The sequence below is a fragment of the Serinus canaria genome, chromosome 10, assembly GCF_022539315.1.
Source record: "Serinus canaria isolate serCan28SL12 chromosome 10, serCan2020, whole genome shotgun sequence".
Taxonomy (NCBI): domain Eukaryota; kingdom Metazoa; phylum Chordata; class Aves; order Passeriformes; family Fringillidae; genus Serinus; species Serinus canaria.
In genome coordinates, this window is record NC_066324.1 from 10,196,931 (window position 1) to 10,218,297 (window position 21,367).

Below are 21,367 nucleotides of genomic sequence, written 5' to 3' on the forward strand. Positions count from 1 at the left end.
TACTCAACAGTTTTTATGTTGCTTACAGAAACTTAATCTGCTCAAAAATACAAATATGAGAGACTTCAGTTCCTTCCTTCTACTGCCTTGTCAAGGATACAGCTTGCTAAATTCCAACAGACTATCACCCCCAGGAAGAGAATTTGGCCCAGCAAATCTTATCTGTTAGATATCAGAAACAACACAGAAGAATCTAGTATTCTTCTTAGAAAGCAAGTTTCAAACTTCCTGAAGTTCAAAAGTCTGAACTGTTCCAAATGGAAAGAATAAATGCACCTCAAAACATTAAAATTACTTTCCCCCCTTCCTTTAAGTTTATAATTTTGTAGTTAACTCTGAACTCTAAAAACTGTCAAAATATAGTTACACACAATTTAAACAATTTCTCTAATTTAAAATATCTTACTTTAACTCATGACTTGTTATAGAGCTAAAGCAGTGTACTATTATCAAAGTACTTTGGAAGATATTTATATTCTAATTTAATAATTCAAATCTTGTTTTATCATTCATCACACTCAAAAGATAAAAAATAAATGTATCCAAGTAAACAAGCTACATATATAAAATAGCAGGAAATTCTTTCTCCCTAATCCCAGCTTCACCAAACCTCATTTAGATTTCATAATAAACCCTACATAGCTTCTGCCTATTTATCTTTTATAGTTATGGAAGGGTCCTGTAGTTTTCCCCAAATGCTAGTTCTGGATACTTCCTGGAAGATTTTCTGTTCCTCCTTGTCAGGACATCCTTCCTGTGTGACATGCTAATGCCAAATTGTCCATCAGACTGGACACAACCTGCCACAATGCAGTTTTGACTCAAGAATGAAACACCCCTGTGAGCACAAGAACTAAGATGAAACTGAGCTCCTCTATTTTCATACAACTCATTTGGTAAATGCTAAATCAGAAACATAAACTTTTATTTACTACAATCACAGATGAGAATTCATAAGGAATCTCCATTATGCATCCACTGGTATCTAATAGCTCTGCCTCTTTTTGCTAGGGGATTTAAGGGGTCTCTTTAATCATATGCAGCTAGCTATTATCAGGAAATTCATAGAAACCTAGTACCATTGAGACCTGTGACCCAAATGTGTCTGAAAGGAGCCAGGAGGTTCAAGTTGCAGGGAGGGAAGGAGAGAACAGACACATACAGATGCACATACACAACCCATGGCCATGCCACCTCCTCTTCTTGGAAGCAAGGCCAAAGCCTTCCTTGTCTTTGAGAAACCAAACCTCCTTTGGTGAAAATAGATGACTTCTGTAGATGTTTTCTACAGAAAACTTAGGTAGCAATAGATCAAATTTTTGTAAGTCTGTTGGTATGAGGCAATTCTTAGTGCATTATTTTATTTTATTTTATTTTATTTTATTTTATTTTATTTATTTTATTTTATTTTATTTTAGCAAACATTGCTCTTCATGTCTATTTGTTAAAATTCCTTTTTAAATTATCTGCAAAATCCAATCAAAAAATGCATTTCACCAGATATAATTCAAAATAATATATCAATGTTAATATGCATTGCTCTGAATTTCAAGCATGTCTGATAACTTAGAAAATAATTTAACTCCTTTTTTGGGAACCAAGTCCTGGAATACTGAAGGGATATAGGGACATGCAGTTATGTAGCCCTACTCAAAGTAAGGCTCAGTAACTGAGCCAAGGAGACAGTACAGGTAGGAGAGGTGCATAAACATGAGGGGCAGGACATCAGCCAGTGAGGAGATAGAAGTGGCAATGAAATAGAAAACACAATGACAGAGTCATGGTGAGATAATTGTTAGGCTAAATTTTTTGCTTAAAAATAGTAAAAAAACCAGTTTGGGACTTTGAGCAAATAGAATAGTCCTTGTTGACTGAATCCACCTGATTTCAGGAAGATAAGAATTTCCACTGTCCTTCTGGCCAATCATAAACTATGTTACATCAAAGAAATGACTGACTTAATAATTAATTTCTTTACTTCCCTGAGTTTGCAGAAATCTACATTCTGATTAGCTGCACTGTATATGCATATAAAGATGAATTTAGCATACATATAAATACCTGTTTTAATTTTAGATGTCACATTTCTATTATAGAAAGGTGACAGAGCTGAATGAAGTTCTATGAAGGCGAAGGATTTGGTGGCCATAATCCCTGACATTTTACACTCTGTCATTTCCAGAGGCAGTGCAGTGCTGACTACTGAAAAATGCTGGAGGTTCATGCAGCAAGAGGCACATCCCTTGGTGGGATAGATTTCGTTCAGCCCAGTATTTCCATGCACACAGTAACACGATCTGCCAGCATTTTCTAGGGTCAGTACTGTGACAATACTTTCTCTCAGGGCTGCCAAGTGAACTTCATGGCTCCAGGACATTTGAAATTTCTTTTATCTCAAATTTGTGGCAGTGCAATGCAGCCTGTTGTACATAAGCATTTAAAATTTGAAAACTGCTTCACATCTTTCTTGAAGAATATTTATAGAAATTGTTAATATAGCTTTGCTGTGCCCCTGAAATAACAACTGCATTCAGTTTTCTGCTCACTCACACTAGTTGGAATTGCAGCCATATCACATTATACAAATTCTGGATCCTTTAGCCATTGTGTGAGTGGCAACTGTAAGCAAGCTACTGCTCTTGTAATTTGAAGGGGTTTGTTCATGTGAAAGAGGCTGAAGTACTATTGCACTAAACCTGATGGCAGAGTTTGTCTTTGCTGCTGCCCAGGCAATAAGGCTGTGAAAGCAAAGCCTCTTCCTCCACCCCTCTTTCTAAGAAATCACTGTTCTTTGATAAGCACACCCTGTCATTTGATGCTGCTGCTGGCAGCAGCTGTGAACATCGCTCATACTGCACTGCCTTTGAAAAGTTTGCTGAGTATAATCTTCCCTTAATGGTAGGATAGCAACCAATTATACAAGGAGAATTTGACTGAGTGTCTCCTTCAGAGGATTTCATAAATTCATGGAGAGTTTTGTGCTGAATCTGAGTCAAGTTTAAGTGAGTGGTTAAAAAAAACAACACTGGATTTGGACATATGGATGTCAATTGCTCTTCCATCACAAATGAAGAAAAAATAGCAAAGTCAAAATTTGGTGGAAATGAATACTTTAAAATTCTCAGCTAAGCTTTCGGCTTAATCCTTAGCCTTTCATGTCTCCCCATGGTCACTCCAGGTCTTGACAGGTAATTTCTCAGCAGCCAAGAGAGCAAAGAGCTTGTTGTGACTGGGATGCCTGTACTAACCCAGCTGACTGAACTCTGAGCTAACTCTGCTGGTGTAGCTCTGGAATGAGCTTCACTGTGTGTCTGGGATCAAAATTCAAAATCTATTAATGGGATGGAAGCATTTTCTGAACTTCATGAAAGAGAATCAGGAAAGGCTCCTTTAGGAGGTTCTCTACAAGGAGAGGAGATAATTCCTGATCTTTGACATCTCCCTCCTCTGATCCTGGAGAGCACATCTGTTCTGATGAATCCCAACCATGTCTACCCAAGAAAGATGAGGATGGGCTCAGGGCCAAGAATTTAGTTACCATCCAGCACCAGGAATCTCTCACATGTCACTGCAGAATATTAAGATTTTGTTCCTAGAATTTCATAGCAGTTGCTTCTAACACCTATGCAACAGAAAGATGAGTTTCACTGTGACTCAGACAGCTTCACCTAGAATTTCTTTAGCCAGTCATAAAAGAGCAGAGAGCTAAATCTAAGCTCTCCACTCAGTCTAAAATAGTTGAAGAATTTTAGCTTCAATAGCCTAGAAACCACCATAGTATCACAGATTCCATCCTCTGACCAGTGGGCTAAATGACAGGTCATGGTGTGGAGTAGCTGAGATCCATAGTTAGTAAATGCATACACAGCAAGAGTATTGTCATTTTTGTACTGCCCTAGTCACGCACCTCTCATCTTCTGTGGAGTGTAGCAGATTGCCTGCATGTCTCCACTTTTAACACACAAACCTGGACTGTCTATATGACTTTGTCTAATGAGTCATGACATGTTTATTCCCAGCCATGTTACACCACTGTATCTTTCAAAAGCAATGTCATTAATATAAAGGAACATAAAAGAGCTTGTAACAGAGTGCAGCAAAGTAAAGGCACCCTGTACCATCTAAATTTCTAGATTTTAGGAGGGATCTGAGTAATCCACTAGACAAGACTTCCTTGGAAATTCTAGTCACAGGAGTGGCTCACTCCTTTTGAAGGGGACTTTATTGAGGTTAGTGATTGCAAAGTATTCTAGTGAGGTCAAACCAGCTGCAACTGGACCAGCAAGTCAACTCCCCTGGCTGACCTACTAGAAATCCTGATACATTACAGATTTGTGAGCATCATTCTCAGAAGTAGGGAAAGATATGGAAAAATACCAATAAACTGCTGATGTAAGCACAGTTTCAGTAGTGCCAGAGCATGTATGTACTGACCTTCATCTCCTGAACCTCTGCCAGGCACCAAGGGGGAAAATGGAATGGCTTCAACTCTGCTGTGAGGAGATTCAGTGATTTGTCTCTGCATAGACTGTGAACCTGGTTCTGACATTTACAAAAATTATTTCAGTTAATAGATACTTTACACTCCTTCCCAAGTGGAAAGGGAACAGAAGAATTTCAGATGTAGGCATGTAGGGAAGGGAGATTAAGTTTATTGTCTCCTCATTCCTTTCTTTGGATGAATTCTAGTATTGGTACTAACTACTGTGACTCCTCAATAAGCCAGTTCTACTCAGTAATTCAACAGAGAACTCACCTCAAAAATACATTTTTTTTGCTGGCTTAGTGAGCTGAATCCACCACTAAACTGTCGGAAGAGAATCAGAGCTGGAGCAAGGGAGGCAGTGGAACCAGAAGGTCACATAAGGAGGACAGGGAAACAGAATGACTCCTTTTGGCAGCACCAATTAACTAGATCAGGTCAATCTGTCTCATCTGATTGAAACCTTAGAGAAAAACTGTGGTAAATCTGTAAATAAACCTTTAGTAGAAACTGTAGTAGCTATTAATTAAAAGGTGACAGAAGGACATTTGAAACTGAAAAATGAAGCTTGAAGCAATCCTGAAAAATACCCAGCTGGGATTTTCCATGGGAATGGTCAGGTGAAACAAACAAAGAACAAACCTAGCTGACCTGTTACACAGGTTCACTGAAGCCACCAGTCTGAGTCCCATCTCTCTGCCATTCCTCAGTAATTAGGGAAGTGTTGCTTTGTGCTGTGATTATTGTCCCTTGAGCTGGCTGGAATGGTGCATTCTGATTTGAACAGTGAAGGCTCCTGTTACACCATAACAAAACAGAAAGAAGAGGCTGTCTGCACAGAAAATGCTGCAGCCTGGAGCATCCTATGTCAGCCAGCATGAGGAGTGCTGGGCTTTCCCATGCTCCCTTTCTAAGTACCTTTCTCTTAATTAACTGTACATTGAGCCTGAATCCAAATTTAACACAAACTTCCAGTTACTTGTTGCCCTCTGGTGGCATCTCGTGGATCACAGCAAGATGTCGTAGCCTTTTGGCAAAACCTGCAAAGCCTTGAGCTGAAAACCTTTGTGAGAAAGATGTAGCTGGAGAACAGTGGAAAATGTTTATGTCAAGGAATAGCTTAGAAAAACATTGCACATATTGTGTAAAAGCTGGTGAGCGAACCAAGCATTTACTTGTGAAGATTAACAAGTTTTAAAACAAATTAGCCCTGAATAATAAGGCAGATAATGGTCCTTCAAAATGTTACATTCACAATCAATAAACCTGAGGGTTTCAGCTCTCCAGGCTGATGATTACAACTCCCCACTGAACTTACAGGACTAATGCCACATCCCATGATAGAAAGTCAGAGATGTAACTGAAGAAGAAAAAGTTACACAGAAAAACTTCAGAAAGCCCATTAAAGCCCCATAGCACAAAACTGCTACACACTCTGAGCAGGAAGCTGGCATTAGTTCTGGAAGTTCAGCAATGCTTTGGAAATACTGTCTGTGACCCTAGCTAACAAGGTCTACCAATTTCTCCTACTTTTCCCAGGCAGTTGCCATCACATATGAATATTCCAAAAATGTTCTGTAGTGTTGTGCACATCAACTTCTAAAAAATTCCTGTGGCACCAGTTTGAAACAGTAGCTCTGTTACAGGAGAAGTGTAAAACCCCTCCAATTTATCCAAATGCTAACGTCTAGTGACAGTCCAAATTTATCCTAGACATACCCCAGCTGATTTTCTAAGGCTGGCTCCTGGGAGCAGTGTGGGAGCAGGGCAGGCAGCCCTGGCTGGGGCCACCCGAATCCTCGGGCTCAGGTTCCAGCTGCAGGGAGCTCTGAGCAGTGCTCAGGTGCAGGGATCTGCTCCCATCCACCCTGCTCGAACATCCAGGGCTGGAGCTGCACCAGAGCTGGCCACAGCTCACCAGCAGCAAAGGGAATTTATCCTGCAGGGGAAATAAAGGCTGCAGTGAAAAAGCTTCCTGGCAGATCAATGATCTGAATCTGCTCACCTTGTGCTGGAAAGAATCAGATTTGACATAAAAAGGCAGTAGAAGGCTGAACAAGAGAGAAGGAATTTGTCCCCTTAGTGGCACATAGCAAAATATAAAAGGAAAAATAATTGGCTTTTTTAAAGTAAGAAAGGAAAAGCCATCCTTATTCACAGTAATGGCTGTTTAGAACCAAGAAGTACTGAGCCCTGGTCCCTAGGTCCTGTCAGAAGGGTGAAATTCCTGGAGTTTGCTTCAAGATTGTCTGAGTAACTAAGGAAATAACTATGCTGAATTCAATAATACAGTTTTTATGTCATTAAAGTAACTTATCTCTACGATAAAATATGGATTTCAAAGTTTATTGAAGGGTTATTTATCTCAGGGAAAGTTTATTGGGGGTTATTTACCTCTAGGGTGCCAGGTCACTAGATATTTGCACAAGCTACACAGTGTGCCACAGGCACCATTAAAAAACTTTTTTGTTGTTTGCTAACTAAATAACAGGGAACATTTGTTACATTTTGCTGAAAATCTAACCACAATGGGAAAGGGGGAAGCCCAACAAAAACATTTCCTACTGAGGTCTGTAATCTCTCACTGCATACTAACATTAACTTTTTTCAAGGAAAACAAAGGAGCTTTTGGTATGAATTAATCATTCTTTTGCATAGGGGAGCAATGGCAATCCATTAACTGCCATTCTGTTAAAATGGATAGAGAAAATGCTTACCTTATGGGAGCACTTCAGCTGCACACCAAAAAGGAGGAGTTCTCCAGAAACCTATGGACCTGGGGTTTGGGTAGTGTGAGTTTTGGGGGTTTTGTAGCCAAAATATCCTAACCCAAGCCAGGTGATCCCCAGGTAAAAGCGTTAATGTGGGTGTTTAAAGAGTGATGCACTTAAGCTATTGTGTGTATGGGGTAACTACTCCTAAGTGCTTCATAGATGGTTTGGATCACTGCAATTATGTCAGTTCCTCCTTCATTCCAAAAACATTTTTGCATAAAATGAATGTCACGGTAGTAGAACTGCAGTTAGAATTTAGTAAGGAAAGAGGGATCAATCAGTCTTTGTAGCACCTTATGATAACCTAAGCCAGGACAGAGAATCAGGTCCACAGCCTCCTTGCAATTATTTATCTTTGCTCAGTGCTTCAGATTTCTTTCTTGAATCACTCCTTGAAACAGTGTTTTGCAATTCCAGCATTCCATGTTTGTCTTTGACTTCTACCATCTACTGCATTGCCCTCTGCCCTGTATTTCCTGAAAGACATGGAGCCAACATACTTATTCTGCATAAATACACATTCTAGTCTGTTGCTGACAGAAAAGTCTTATCCTTTCAAGGAAGTATTCCAAGTTTAAAAGCCGGTATATATTTTTAAAGATTCTTAGTGTCTAATAAAATACTATTAAATTACTTGATAAAAGAAACAGGTGGAGGAAAGGACAGAAAGTGGGAAAAAACCTTTCCATAATTTTCTAAAATTCTATCACACTTTTGTTACTCACGAGCACATTAGATATGTTTATAAATTCCAAGTGTCCAACTCAGGGCAGTACTTCCTACTGCTGAATATAAATATAAACATCTAAGACTAGGCACAAAGGGACTGCCATCTTCACTGTGGGTTTATTGCTTTATTGTGTACACAGAGAGATTTAATAGCACTATTTAAAGTGATATGAAACATGGTTATTGACTTTTTAGCAGAAATAAAGTGTGAATAGGAGATTGTCTTAATAAAGCAGAACTACTCAAACTCCACCTGCATCTTAGCTGATTTTGTATAAGGACCTAGACATTAACCAGGCTCATTTTTTATATAACCTAGGAATGGTTGTTCTGGATCAGAGGGAAGATCCATCTGTCTGAGTGCACTGTCTTCAAAACAGGGTGACTGTAGGTGTCTGGAAACATCTACAAGGAAAGCAGCAAGCATCTAGCAGTGCTTTTCCAGAACATCAATAACCATGTTTCCTGGCTCAACTGTACTATTCCTAAATTTAAATTTGTCCTTAATAGATTTTTCTTTCCCCCCACAATTTTTTTATATACATAAATCACTGGTCTCTTGCAGCAAAACATTTGTTTATTGTATAGAGACCCTTTAGTCTATAATGTCCCTTTAGTTCTTTGTTATGAGAGAGGGGGAAATATCATTCCTCCTCTCTTTCCTCATGCATTTGTGATTTACAGACCTTAGGTAATGCTGAGAAAGGCCACAGGTGGTTTGCAAGGGCAACTGTTTTGCAACGTGGTTGCACAAAGCCTCCCTTAGCTGATTAGGGTGGACTGGAAGGGCTGCTGTGTTTAACTCTGGGAAAATTGCCCTGCTGCAGCAAAATCTCTTGGAGGTTACATCCTTCTTTTTGCATTGTTCAAAACTGATGTTGGCATTGTCTGCACACACAGATCCTCACATCAATCTAGAGAGTTAAAGTCAAGGTATCAAACCCCCCCCCTCAAAAAAAAAGAAAAAAAAAATAAAGGAAAAAACACAACAAAACCAAAAAACAGTGGTGCAAATAGAGACCTGGATTGTTTATCATCTCCTGGGGCCAGCATACTTTGTCAAAGTGGTTCAGTGGTTCCAGCCTACCAGTTGGAAACTGCCCATTACCAGGACTGGTAAGGTAGAAATTGGCATTTTCTTTACCATAGTCTACAAAACAGAAGGTTTCATGTTATAGGCCTATAAGATTTATTTGACATTTTAATCTATAAATACATGAGGTTTTCACCAGTAAAAGCACAGGCATTTTCTCAGTAGTCATTGCCACAGCTTACATTTTGAGCAAAAGAACATGTAGTATTGCATGTGAATAAGCAAACTTTGGTTCTCTTTCTAAGGACCAAGCTCTCTTATTCGTTAAACAATGGCCTGCAGAGGACAACAAGGCAGCTGAAGGCCACACTGAATGCTACACTCTGGAAAACTTGGGACACTGTAGAATTTAATTAGTTTTTTGAAGGCACCTTTTCTGAACATCATCATGTCTTCAGGCAGCCTGGAAAGAACTCTAGCATTTGCACAAGACTCCTTCTTGTCAGTGGCTGCTGCTTTGGGGTTACATTGCTCCAGATTACCAGTCACTGGCACACTGGTGCAGCTAAGGGAACGTGCTGTCTTTTTCTTGCCTTGAACAGATAAATAACTGAATAAAAAAGAGGTTAACTTATGTTTGGTAACATTTTGGACATCTTCTGGAAAACAGTCATCCAGAGGGTCCTCTTGACCTTTCACTTGCTGACTAATCACACACTTACTGGGACTTACTGATAATTTCTTAGGCTGTACTACTGTTTTTCTGGAAGGTGTTTTATATTTCCCTCCATCTAAGTAAAGCTGAGGAACATTGCTAATGGCATCAGAAGCAGGCTGAACTATTGTAGTGGGGATTCCTGCCCCATCACCAGAATTGATGCAGTGCAACCCATAATTCTGACTAATGATTTGGGCTGCAGTGTGTTGAATGATGCTCCAGTCCTGCAGAATATCTTCCCTGGTTGTAAACTGAGATGTCACAGTAAAGCGAATGATGAACTTGTCATGGATGGTTGCTGGAATGAGGAAGAGCCTGCCAGAGCTGCTTAGTTCTTTCAGGAGTTTTTCTGTCAGCCAATTGGGACCCTGTTTTAAATATGAATAATAAAAAAATACTATAGTTAGAATTTCCATTGACATCCAAACATCTAAGTATTGCAATCACAAATTCTTACTTGGAAGTGTATTCACAGTTATTAATGTCTGGGGAGAGATCAGCTGTGGTCAGTTCATTCCAAAGGGACATGCAAAAAGGGCCAATCTTTACCTTTAGGCGAAATACAACCAGCCCAAGGTGTCTCTTGGCAGGAATTTCAAAGAGTGGGTCACTCTTAACCAAGGATTCAAAGAATTTGGCTGTTTCAGTACCCTACAATTAAAGGGGGAAAAAAAGTTATCTGTTTGTCATAAGCCCACTTGTAAGATGCTGGACTGGGTAGTTAAAAGGAATTCCTTTCCTTACTAAAACACATCACTCCAATGCATGAATAAGAGCAAACAGAAAAATGACATCAAAGCTAAGAATTTTAACGTCTGTCTCTATTTGCCCAAACTCTTGACAATGAACATGAGTAACTAGCCTATGCATAGGGATTTTCTATAGGAGGTTTGAAAAGAGAATGTGCATCTCATATTAGAGTACTTTTGCAGCAACCATTGATCCACAATGTGACCCCTCGTATTCACACTCCCACAGAGACTTAAGCCTGTACATAGGCTTAGTGGTGGGTTCAGTTATTCATCACAGCCTGCCCCAAACAGCTGCCACTTGACCTCAAAGAAAGCTTCTCCAGATTAGTAAAGTGCAGAAGGCAGTGATCAAGTCCCTTTTCATTGTCCACTGCTGTCAAGAAGGGGACAGGAGGAAATGTTTTGTCTACACAATCAGTCTTTACAGATTATTTTAGAGTAAAACCAACATGCATTTAGAATTCATATGCAAGCTTTGTGTGTGAGAGGATTCCTGTTACTCAACTCTGCATCTCTGAGTGTACTAATCTCACCCACCAAGAACTGAACATAACACACTGGTAACTCACACACCTGTCTGACGTGAGCTTGAAGCATTTTCACCCCAAAGGAACGAAGCACAAACCACAGTTTCAAAGAACGAAATCGACGGCTCAGTGGAATTTGCCAGTGCTGTGAAAACAGAGCAGTGCATCACTGAGTGCAGAAACCAGAAAGGAGAGTTCCCCTTCCACTGCTACATCTCTTGCTCCAGACTCAGGTCAGAAACCCTTCTTGAGATAAATAGTGTCATATTATTGAAATTCTGCTAAGCCTAGGAAACAGCCATCAAAGAAACACTGTGTTCCCGTATTTTTCAATTATTTCCAAAAATGAGATTTTGGCTATTCCCCTTAATTTATGGCTTAGATATGCTTAGAATTTTAAATTAATTACCAGCTTATAACAACAACTTTTTGCATTTAAGAGCATAATCAATTTAAGATGTGGCCATTTACACTCTAGGACTGACTAGTGCTCACTTCAGCTCCTGTAATTTCCTGAACATTTTCCCAGATCAATTATATACAGCAAGATTTGATACTGGGGTAGGCAGTTCCAGACAAAGTAACACCTACTCCAAGGAAAAGAGTAAGAAAACATGTAAAGGAATATTTCAGGGAAGCTGCACAATCACGTGCAGGATTCAATTTAACCACAAGAGGGACTCAATATCCTTTTTTCCATCCCTCCCTCTCTCCAGCCTAGTGAAAAGCACTATTGATTTCAAGAAAACAATTATCTTTTCAGGACTAGGGTGAGATCATGACAGAAATAATTGGCAGTGAATATTCCTTTGTATTACTGTACTGAAATCTGCTGTAAGATGTATCTGCAGTGAAATGTCTCTTAGCTCTCCTATGAATACCTTACTCTGAAGAAAAAATGTAATTAATTCTCCTGCTGTTTCAGAGCATGGCTTTTTCATTGCTTACTCCTTTCTCTCTTTTATTACATATCAGAGATACAAGAAATCCAGCCAAAATGGCATCAATAGGATTTACTTCAGCAACACAATAAACAGAAATGACCCTTTGCATTAGAAAGACAAGGTTGGATCTGCACCTGTATAAAAATCTTAAGTACTTCAATCTGAAAGCAATTTTATAATTAATCCTCATAACCAGGTCTTACTGCAAAGTTTTGGTATTTTCTCTGCATTAGGATCTCAGTATAATTTTCTTTACACAGTAAGACCTGCTATAAGATAAGCATACTCCAGAATGTGAGAGGAATTTCACAGTCTGATTAAAAATTTTACAGGCAATATAAAATATCAGCCTAAATAATAACTTACCATGAAGTCAATTGCAGCTCCTGAATTGGCATGTCTGAGGTAGACAGGGTTAACACTGAAGGTCTGATGCAACTTGTATTTATCTTTAACCCTATGATTGTAGAAGGAACCAGATTTAGCAAAGTAAGTGCAGAGAAAAACTTTGCAATTTGAATGTTATCCTTTTGGTGTTGTTTGTGTTTTGACTGTACTCACCAAAATCCAGTGCAGTCAAAATGGACCATCATCCACTTAGAAGGATTAAAAGTAAAGGAATCTGCATATTCAATTCCATCTAAAAACAGTCGAAATTCAGGACATACAAATGCTGTTCCTGCATATGCAGCATCAATATGAAGCCAGAGACCTTCAGCATCACCTGTTGGAATTGAGATTGTTGTTATGTGAGGTGTATAGGGAATCAAAGTGCATGTAATCTCTCCTCTCTGCAAACCAGGTGCAGGGTTTTGGAGGAGGCTGACAAGCAATTGACAACCTAGTTTTATTCTAAAGATGTGGATCCATAATGCTAAAATACAGGATAATGCTGAAACCACATGGACCCTGTAACAAAATTCACTATTCTACATTTCATGTGACTGGGTCTTTTTAACATTTGATTTCTCTCACCTGCCCTTTCACTAAGTGAAATTCCCCAGTACCCCTCAGCTGCACAAAGCCAAAATAAAGATATAGTGGCAAGCAAAAAAGGACCCACAATTAGAAGCCACATTCTGACCCATAGGAGAAAGCTCCTCTGGATCTTCAGCAGCTACTGGTCAGAATTTATGCTGGAATAGGCTTTGCAACCATGTGAAATTTACCTATGACACTGATTGTTCCAGAGGATGCCCTACCAGAATCTACCTTCAAAACTCTTGCTAGATTAAATATTAATGTGTCCATCCTACAACAGTACCACACAATCTGTATTTCCTGAATAACCACATTAAAGATTTATCAGTTGGCAAATTTCCTCCATTTTGAATTGAATGTATTTTAGCATCCTAATCTAAATCTTACAGAAATCACTGCAGTCTTGTACTGACTTCAGCCATCCCTAAGACATGTCTGAAAGACTCAGCTCTCCTTTATTTTGGCACGAAAAATCTAGGAGTGTCTTCTAGATACTAAAATATCTTCTAGATACTTTCATAGATCAAAACCAAAAAAAAAAGACACTTACAAACTGGACCCAGTTCTGAGAGATTGTCAAAAGCACAGACACCAGTTGTACCCAAAGTTGCACAAACCTAGAAAAGAAATCTGTTATTATGGATTTGGTTTCTTTTAATACATGGATGCAGCACTTTAAAAATGGGCAGTTTATTGCAGGCAGTCAAAACATTAAAACTTTTTATTTAATAAAATAGAAATTCTTGTATACATTAGAATCTTCATGTATTTTAACACAACAAGAATTTTTTATATGAAATTTCATGTTGACATTAAGAATATAACACTATGTCAATACCCCCAACCAGATTGAACAGTTGAACATACAAAGACTGGCACTAGGCCTTTCTTTCTGTCTTCTGCAATGGCTCTCTTCAAAGTTTCACCTCTGAGGGAAAAGTTCTCATCCACAGGCAGAAATTTTATCTTCACAAGAGAAATCAAGCCAGCTTTTTCTACAGAGGAATGTGCCTTTAAAATAAGAAAAACAGTAAGAACTCAAGCTCTGAGGCTGAACAGCTGTCATAAGTTGTGGCTTTATGAAAGACAGTGGTGGCAAGAAATACAGAGATAACGTCCTTATTGTAATCCCTGTTAGTACAAGTCTGAAAGCATCTTCTTTGTGGGCAGCTGTAAGAAACTATACCCTGTAATTCCAAAGAATGCTTCACTTACTTGGGTACTAGTGTCTAAAATATAATAATTGGCATTTATCAAAACTCAGCTCTTAAAGGAGCCTCTAGAAATGAATCAACCTCAGTCTATTCCCTCCTCCCTGCCATAAGAAGATAAATCCCCTGAAGTGTGTTTACTTCTGGATAGAGCAAAACACCTTACAAGATACAGTCCTTTTAGTTAGACTAAGAGAGAGTGAGCATGAGTGTCTCTCCTGTGGTAGTTTTTCCAGGAGAATGTAACTGCTCAGTTCAGGAGGCCAAGGAGAGAATAAGTTTGCTGGCAAAAGCCAACAGTGGAGCCCACAGCCAGGAGCAGCATTTAGGTAACAGTGCCTTGAGGATGCCTGTCTCTGAGGGGAAGGAGGCTGGGAAGAAACACAAGATGAAGCAGCATGAGCTCAGCACATAGTTCCTGGATCAAGGCTTTGTGAGAAACAGGAAGGAAATGCAGAACTCAGTCATGTGAAACAATCTCTTGAGGACTGCCAAGGCCCTAAAAACCTCGCCTCACACTGATTCAATTTCCCCATCTGCAGAAAACAGCAGCAGGAGAACTGGTCCACGCTTGTGAGGCATTCCTGTGTTGTTGTACAGAAATGTGACTTCACATGGCAAAGGCTGAGGGAGACAACAGAAGCAATTTGTCTTCCTTGGAACAACAAGAACCTACTTGATCAGACGCATAAGCGATGAGGCGAGAATTGAGCGAGGACTCATCGGTGTCTGGCTCAGAAACCTTCATCTCCAGAATTTTGTTCTTCCTTGCTGCCAGCAGTGCAACCAAGGTTGATTCACTCACTGTGCTCTGCAAAGACATTGCTCATTTACTGCAACTGCCACTTCATTGCTATTTTGCCAGGGATCTGCTGAAATCGGTGAAGTGCCCAGTGCCCACCCCCTCTTTTATTCCTACTCCTGCTTTTCTCTGACGCAGTGGAGAGTCATTAGCTGATGAGCAGCTCTCTGGGCCAGCAACACAAAACAAAGCCTTTTAAAACTGCTGTATATTTAAACATGCAGCCCTGAGTTCTGGGGAGTAAATAAACCACATTTTCCTTTTGTTCTACAAGTAAAACATGGTATTTCCCATAAAATTACAAACATGATCAAAGCCCCTTATAATAACAAAGACGCAGCACTGATTCCAGGGAGCTCTTGCTTAGTGCAACATTTGGTGGTGTGAAACAGATTAAAGAAATGAAATCTGATTCATTTATCCTTAAAAAGACCACAAGAATACCTGCTGTTTGTCCATAACACAGCACTAAAAGCAACAGCAGTTTCTATTCTATAATCTACCACACTTAATAGTAAAATTTGGGAAAATAATGCCAAATTTGGAATCAGAGCCATGTAGAAAATTTTGTTGGTTTTGCCTCTAGAAAAACTATCACCCAGAGAGAAATTCACTTGAAAACAAACGTTGATAAGGCCATCTCTAATCTCCCCCACCTGTAATACTCCTCCACCCACACTGTCGGGATGGTGGTGCAGGAATTTATCTGGAAGGCCCAACATTTTAGCCAACCAATCCATCACATTCATTTCCAGTTCTGTACAGGCTGGGCTGGAGGCCTAGAAAAAATTGAAAAAGGAGAATCAGGCTGTGATTCACCCTGGGCAGCGATCCCTCATCTAATTGAGAGCTAAGAGAGGCAACAAGCTAATCTGATACAGCTACATGGAGACCACTCCAACCAATTTCTTACACGTTTATGAGATCTACTTTCTTACACAGAGGCACACATCTAAAAATCTGGGCAACTGTGGCACCATGGAAAACACTGGCTTCAGAAACTTCTGTGGTGTGCAGAGTCATAAGCAAGTAGTGCTCTGTAGCTGCTGCAGGAGGATACAAAATGCGCACATAATCTGGCCCAGGATACCAAACAATTATTTTCAGAAGAGGAAAAATAGGAAGTGTGTTCTCTCAAAGGAGCAGGAGAACTGGAATGGAGCCCAATCTAGCCTGCAGTCATGGATGGTGACTGCTCTATTGCTTACACTGCTTGTGTAAGAGTCTTGGCACTGAGACTGAGACTAGATGACAAGGAACAATGCTCAGTGGGATATGCTAAGAACTCAAAAACAGACATTTCTAGTATATTTTCTTCATTCACCTCTTACTACTAGGTAATGCTTGTTCTTACATGTTCTTTTGGGTTGTTTTTTTAAGTGACAATTTTCATTTATGCAACAACATACAGTTGGTTAAAAAAAATTGTACTGACTCAGAGAACAAGAAAGAATGACTAAGACCTGCTCTTGCATATTACACACAGGAGAGGAATGTCTAAAACAGCCCCAAAAAATTTACCCATGTGAATCCCAAGCAGTTAATTGCGTCAGCCAACATATCTCCAAGGAGTGAAGGCCAGGAAGTTAGAGCTGGAAAGTAGGCATGCATGTGTGGACTTTGCCAATGGACTACCTAGAATAGAATTATGTAGAAGTTCAGTCTGAAAATGTCACAAAACTTTGCATGAGATGTACTGGTTCCTAGCTGTTTAAAGTGAGAGAAAAGGATTACAGCAACATAATACATGCAACTATGTATCTGCAGCAGAGAGCTGCAAAGATAATATCAACAGGGGAGCAGAACTAGCAGATGATAACACTGCATTATTAACAGATAAATTGCAAATAACAGCAAAAGCATTTATCTGAATTAAACAGGCAGACAAAAGTTCTGAACAGGAAAGAATGTTGTGCCATGTTTGAAAGATCAGAGTCAGAAAGATTTATCAAAATATTTATCTTTATAAAGGGAATCCTTGCAACAAAGTTGCTCATTTTGTCAAACAACAAGTTGCCTTTAGCTACACACAGCAACTTACAAATATATAAACCCTTCTATACACCTGAATGAGCTGGTGTGAGGGACACCAACATAAGTACATGTAATCTGATTGCCTCTCCTACATCAGAGCAAGTTTCTGCAAACATCTACAAAAAATTTGAGAACAGGCTTTGAAAAAGCTTCTTACATAAAACATGCAATTTGGTAATGTGAATTTTCTTAGCAGAATCAGCAGTATTTATGTACAAGAGGAAGTAGACTTTTACATTCAAAGCACAGGAAACAAGCCTTGTATATCCATGAAGTTGGGCTAGAGTTGTTTCACCTCGCTGTGCCCAGTTTCCACACCTCTGAAATTACGATTATATGGTTCAGCAGGTAAAGACATCATGAAGCTAATGATTTTCTCATACTGTAGAATTTGTTTCCCTATAAGCAAATATGAGTTATATACAAAGCAGTTAAAAATACACTCACAATCTAACCCCTAAAATTATAGTTAGGAACACAACTGTGGACAGAACATCTACAAGACTCATGCTACATTTTTGGGTACTTTACTTCTTTAGAACAATGTTCTGCAGAATGTGTGCATTCCCAGGATTTGGTGTTCACCCCAGGTAGTAATGGCTTTTTCCTGCCATGATTATACTTTGTGTCTTACCCCTGGCATAATAATCTTCTCTATATCTCCAAAGATGTTGTCCCAGCTGTCTGGGTCCATTGGGGCAGAGTCTGGCAGCTGGGCTCTCATGTAACCTGGCTGTACATCAGGAGTCACCCGTCTCTCTCTCACATTGCTCAGGTACTGGTAAATGTAATCCACCATCTCTTTCCCTGGAAGAGGCAAACCAGTGGTTTTGGTTTCAATTATGGAAACACTAACTAGCAGTACAGGCATTCCACACAATCTGTCCTTAGCATTGGACAGAGATTCTAACAGCATTGGAATACTGCTCGCAGCTTCTCCCTCCTACACCCTACTTGTCCCATCTAATAATGTTCTAAAACAGGTTCACAGGGTTTTTTCAATGCCATCACTGAATAGTTCAAGTGTACCTTTAAAACACAATCATGGTACAAGTACAGTTTGTTTAGTTACTGAAAGGTTAGATTTTCTTGCCAACAAATTAACTGAAACTTCATTTCACAGGAATTAAATTTTCATAGTGTTCTACACTTCCTTGTCATTATAGCAAACCTGCTTTTGCATCCTCTGAAATCAGCTGCATTGCTCCACACCCTTCCTCCACTTTTTAAGGCAATCTCCTGCAGCCCTGGAACCAAAGCTGGCTCTCCATCTCCAGAACTGTCCAAGTACTACTGCAGTCTCAGGGTGTGAAGCCAGTGAAAAGCTATTATGCATAACCCCTTAGCACATGTTTATTCAGAATTACAGTTTTGCAGCTTTCCCACAGCATCTTAGATATAAGACCAAAAAGGATAAGTTACCCACAGACACTAAATCCATTAATTTAAACTCAGTCCTGGGACACATTTTTGCCTCAGCAGATCCAAGTCTCAAGGCCAAGTGCACATTTAAAGAATACATAGCCCATCCTAATTTTGGGTATCACTTCCAGCCCTACAACAGTTGATCTCCATGAGTAGCTGCTACCTATTTGCAAGAGCCACGGATCACTCACCTCTCTGTCTGTACTCCTCAGGCTCCATACTGATTCCTTAGGAATGCACCTCTTCAAATCAGGGCCACAACCCTTTGGGAGCTGTGGTCAGTTTGGTCTGGTGCCCTGCCAGCTGCTTCCCCCTTTATAGCTCCCTTTATCTCTCGGACTCACACATTCTGGAAAAGGTTTAACAGGCGGGTCATTGGTGAGTGTTTATCTAACTCCTCCCAGCTGAGGGTTTTTACAATCTCCCATGTTCTCATCTGTGCTCTTTTGATGTGTAAGATACTGTATCACTAAGAGGAGCTGCCTCTGCACATTCCCATTTTCAATCAGTTTTTCAGAAGTCTCACAGTAATCCGTGCCATGAATATAAGGCATATTAACATGAGACTTGTGGGAGAGAAAAAGCTCAAGAGCTTTCAAAACCAAATAAAAGCTAGCAGATGTTACGGCAGCACACGCAGCTACTGTGCTAGCAGTAGCCATGAAACAAAGGTACCAGCACAGAACAAATTTGATAGGGAGACAGGGACTTTCCCTAAGAATTTTTTTAAGAACTCTTTTTTTTCTCCAAAAAAAGAGTATACCTACATCCCCACAAGTTATGCTGTCAGTCCATGCTGCTAAAAGCAAAGGCTTCACAGCTATTGCCAGTTCCAGAACTACAATATGAAGCAGCAATGACCCTCTTTGGATTTCCTCCCCCTTAGATCAGAGCAGAGCAGGTTACACTAAGCAGGATGATGCTTCTCCATGGATAATACCTTAGACCAATGAGCTGGGAAAAGGCACCTCTTCCCTCACTGTGCTTTCTTTTCTCCTGTACAACATGAATAAACACTGGGATTTAGTCTTGTCTCTCCAGAATTCCTCCACGTCCTCCACCTGGATCGTTTTCAGTTTGAAAGAACAACCTCACAGATTGCCTCGTTCCAGGTTTAGGACCTGAAAAACACATCCTGACCTCTCTCTGGCAGCACAGTCATTGACAATACTCAATGTTGAGTCCTTATCCATCTTCACGTGCTCTACACTGCACCAGGCAGCCCTGGGAAAGACAAGAGGTAGGACTTGTGGATTAAGCACCAGAGAGGGAAATTATTTCCCATACAATACATTCTTGCCTATTTTTGCCATACCCTAGGCTCCTGCTTGGGGCTGGCCCTGCTGGAGACAGGATGCCAGGCTAGGCAGACCCTGTGTCTGATACCTTCCAGCAGTTTTGCTGTTCTCTCACAGGAGAGAACTGGCTGCCAGAGCAGCTTTGATTCACTGCCCCAGGTATTCTAATGCAGCACAACCACTTACACAGTTATAGAAAGTTTTTACATTGTTCTCACACACTGCCTACAAAACAATGTGAAACCTTTTCTACTTTCTGCTACAAATAGATACTTGAGAAGAAACTGTTTTATAGATATCAGAAAGATCTCTGACACACACACATCAGATTAATGCACTGAAATAATAAACGCCAAACTGGTAAAAAGGCATTGAGAGAAGTGCAAAAAACTACTATATGCATATTCATTTGTTTTATCTCATATTGCTCTGGAAACATTAGGAAAAAAGCAACAAGCTACTCATGTGCTTAATAGGAATTTATGAACATCTCTTGGCTGTACTGTAAATGAGCCCATAAAGGGGAACAAGCTAAGGAGGGACAGGCATCAAGCACAGGACCAAGTCAAAATGAGCCCCAAGTTCTCAAAACCCCCGATTTTAGCTCATTATAAGTGATTAATTTCTTTGAAATATGTTCCAAAGAAACAGATGGTAGCTAATTACATTTATATTTTTAATTTGGAACAGCAAATAAGGAACAATATTTTTAACAATGTTTTCAGAGCTAAACTATATATAAATATTTCATGTAACATATACCCTACAGTTTAGCTTACAGGTGACGGCCTCATTGGGTTGATCTCTTGTTCTGTGCAGAAGAGAACAAACAGCAGGTCCTGTTTGGAACTAAAATAAAATAGCTGATAATGGATTACAGGCAGGGTAAATATTGCTGCTGATAAATAAGGTTTTGTTATAGCTACACTGCACTCAGAAGGGTTTCATTACAGACAATGAGGAATAGAATATTTGCTCACAGGAAACAGAATGAATAGAAAAGGTTCATTTCATTGTTTGCTGCCAACATCTGCTGTCACAGCCGTGGGAAACTCTCCACTTGGATGTTGCCACTATCACCACTCAAACAGTGCCACTCTTATCATTATTAAGAAATCACAGAGATTACACTGTTGTTCAATTTGTGGGATGTGAGGACACAAACATTATTTTAATCACAAAATAATCCACTGCAGCAATGCCTAAGCAGCACATTTCCCTTGGCTAACTGGTTCCTCAATCTGCTAATGACATAATGGATAGTTCCTGAAATAATCCCTAAAACAGAGCAATTTCCAGTTAACCATTGCACAAGGTTTGCTTCAAGTCCCAGTACTAACATGATGATGTCCTTGAAAATAATTCTTTTAAAACTCACCACCATAGATTTCCCACTTTTATCTTTTGATTATTTTTAGTTTGAATTTGCCAATCAAAATCAAATTTACCAAACATAGAACAATATAAATATATTTAGAATTTTTCCTAACTGTCAGATCTATAAACCCAAGTCAAATTCTGACCAGTTTGACAAAGTTTTGCACAGTACAATGCAATTCTATCCCCATTCCTCCCTCTGTCCATTTAAGGCCATTTTATACCCAAAACTATTTTTTCGTGTTTTTCCACATGTCTAACACAGAACAGCTTTGACCT

General features: G+C 39.6%; 1 protein-coding gene across 2 annotated transcripts; it reads right to left on the reverse strand.

The window, feature by feature from the left end:
* Positions 1-9,179: 9,179 nt before the first annotated feature.
* Positions 9,180-19,875, reverse strand: HDC (histidine decarboxylase). Of its 2 annotated transcripts, XM_009089959.4 has the most exons (13): positions 19,354-19,875; positions 18,605-18,762; positions 17,623-17,795; positions 16,476-16,589; positions 15,611-15,733; positions 14,829-14,963; positions 13,809-13,952; positions 13,492-13,558; positions 12,522-12,684; positions 12,327-12,417; positions 11,063-11,161; positions 10,287-10,388; positions 9,180-10,105 (listed from the first exon to the last, which is right to left on the reverse strand). In XM_009089959.4, the coding sequence occupies exons 2-13, from the start codon at positions 18,630-18,632 to the stop codon at positions 9,344-9,346; spliced, it is 2,001 nt and encodes a 666-aa protein (XP_009088207.2). In that variant the 5' UTR covers positions 18,633-18,762; positions 19,354-19,875; the 3' UTR covers positions 9,180-9,343. The 2 variants fall into 2 exon arrangements, with proteins under 2 accessions (XP_009088207.2, XP_050834625.1); XM_050978668.1 differs by lacking the exon at positions 19,354-19,875 and having other exon boundaries at positions 18,605-18,998.
* Positions 19,876-21,367: the final 1,492 nt, after the last annotated feature.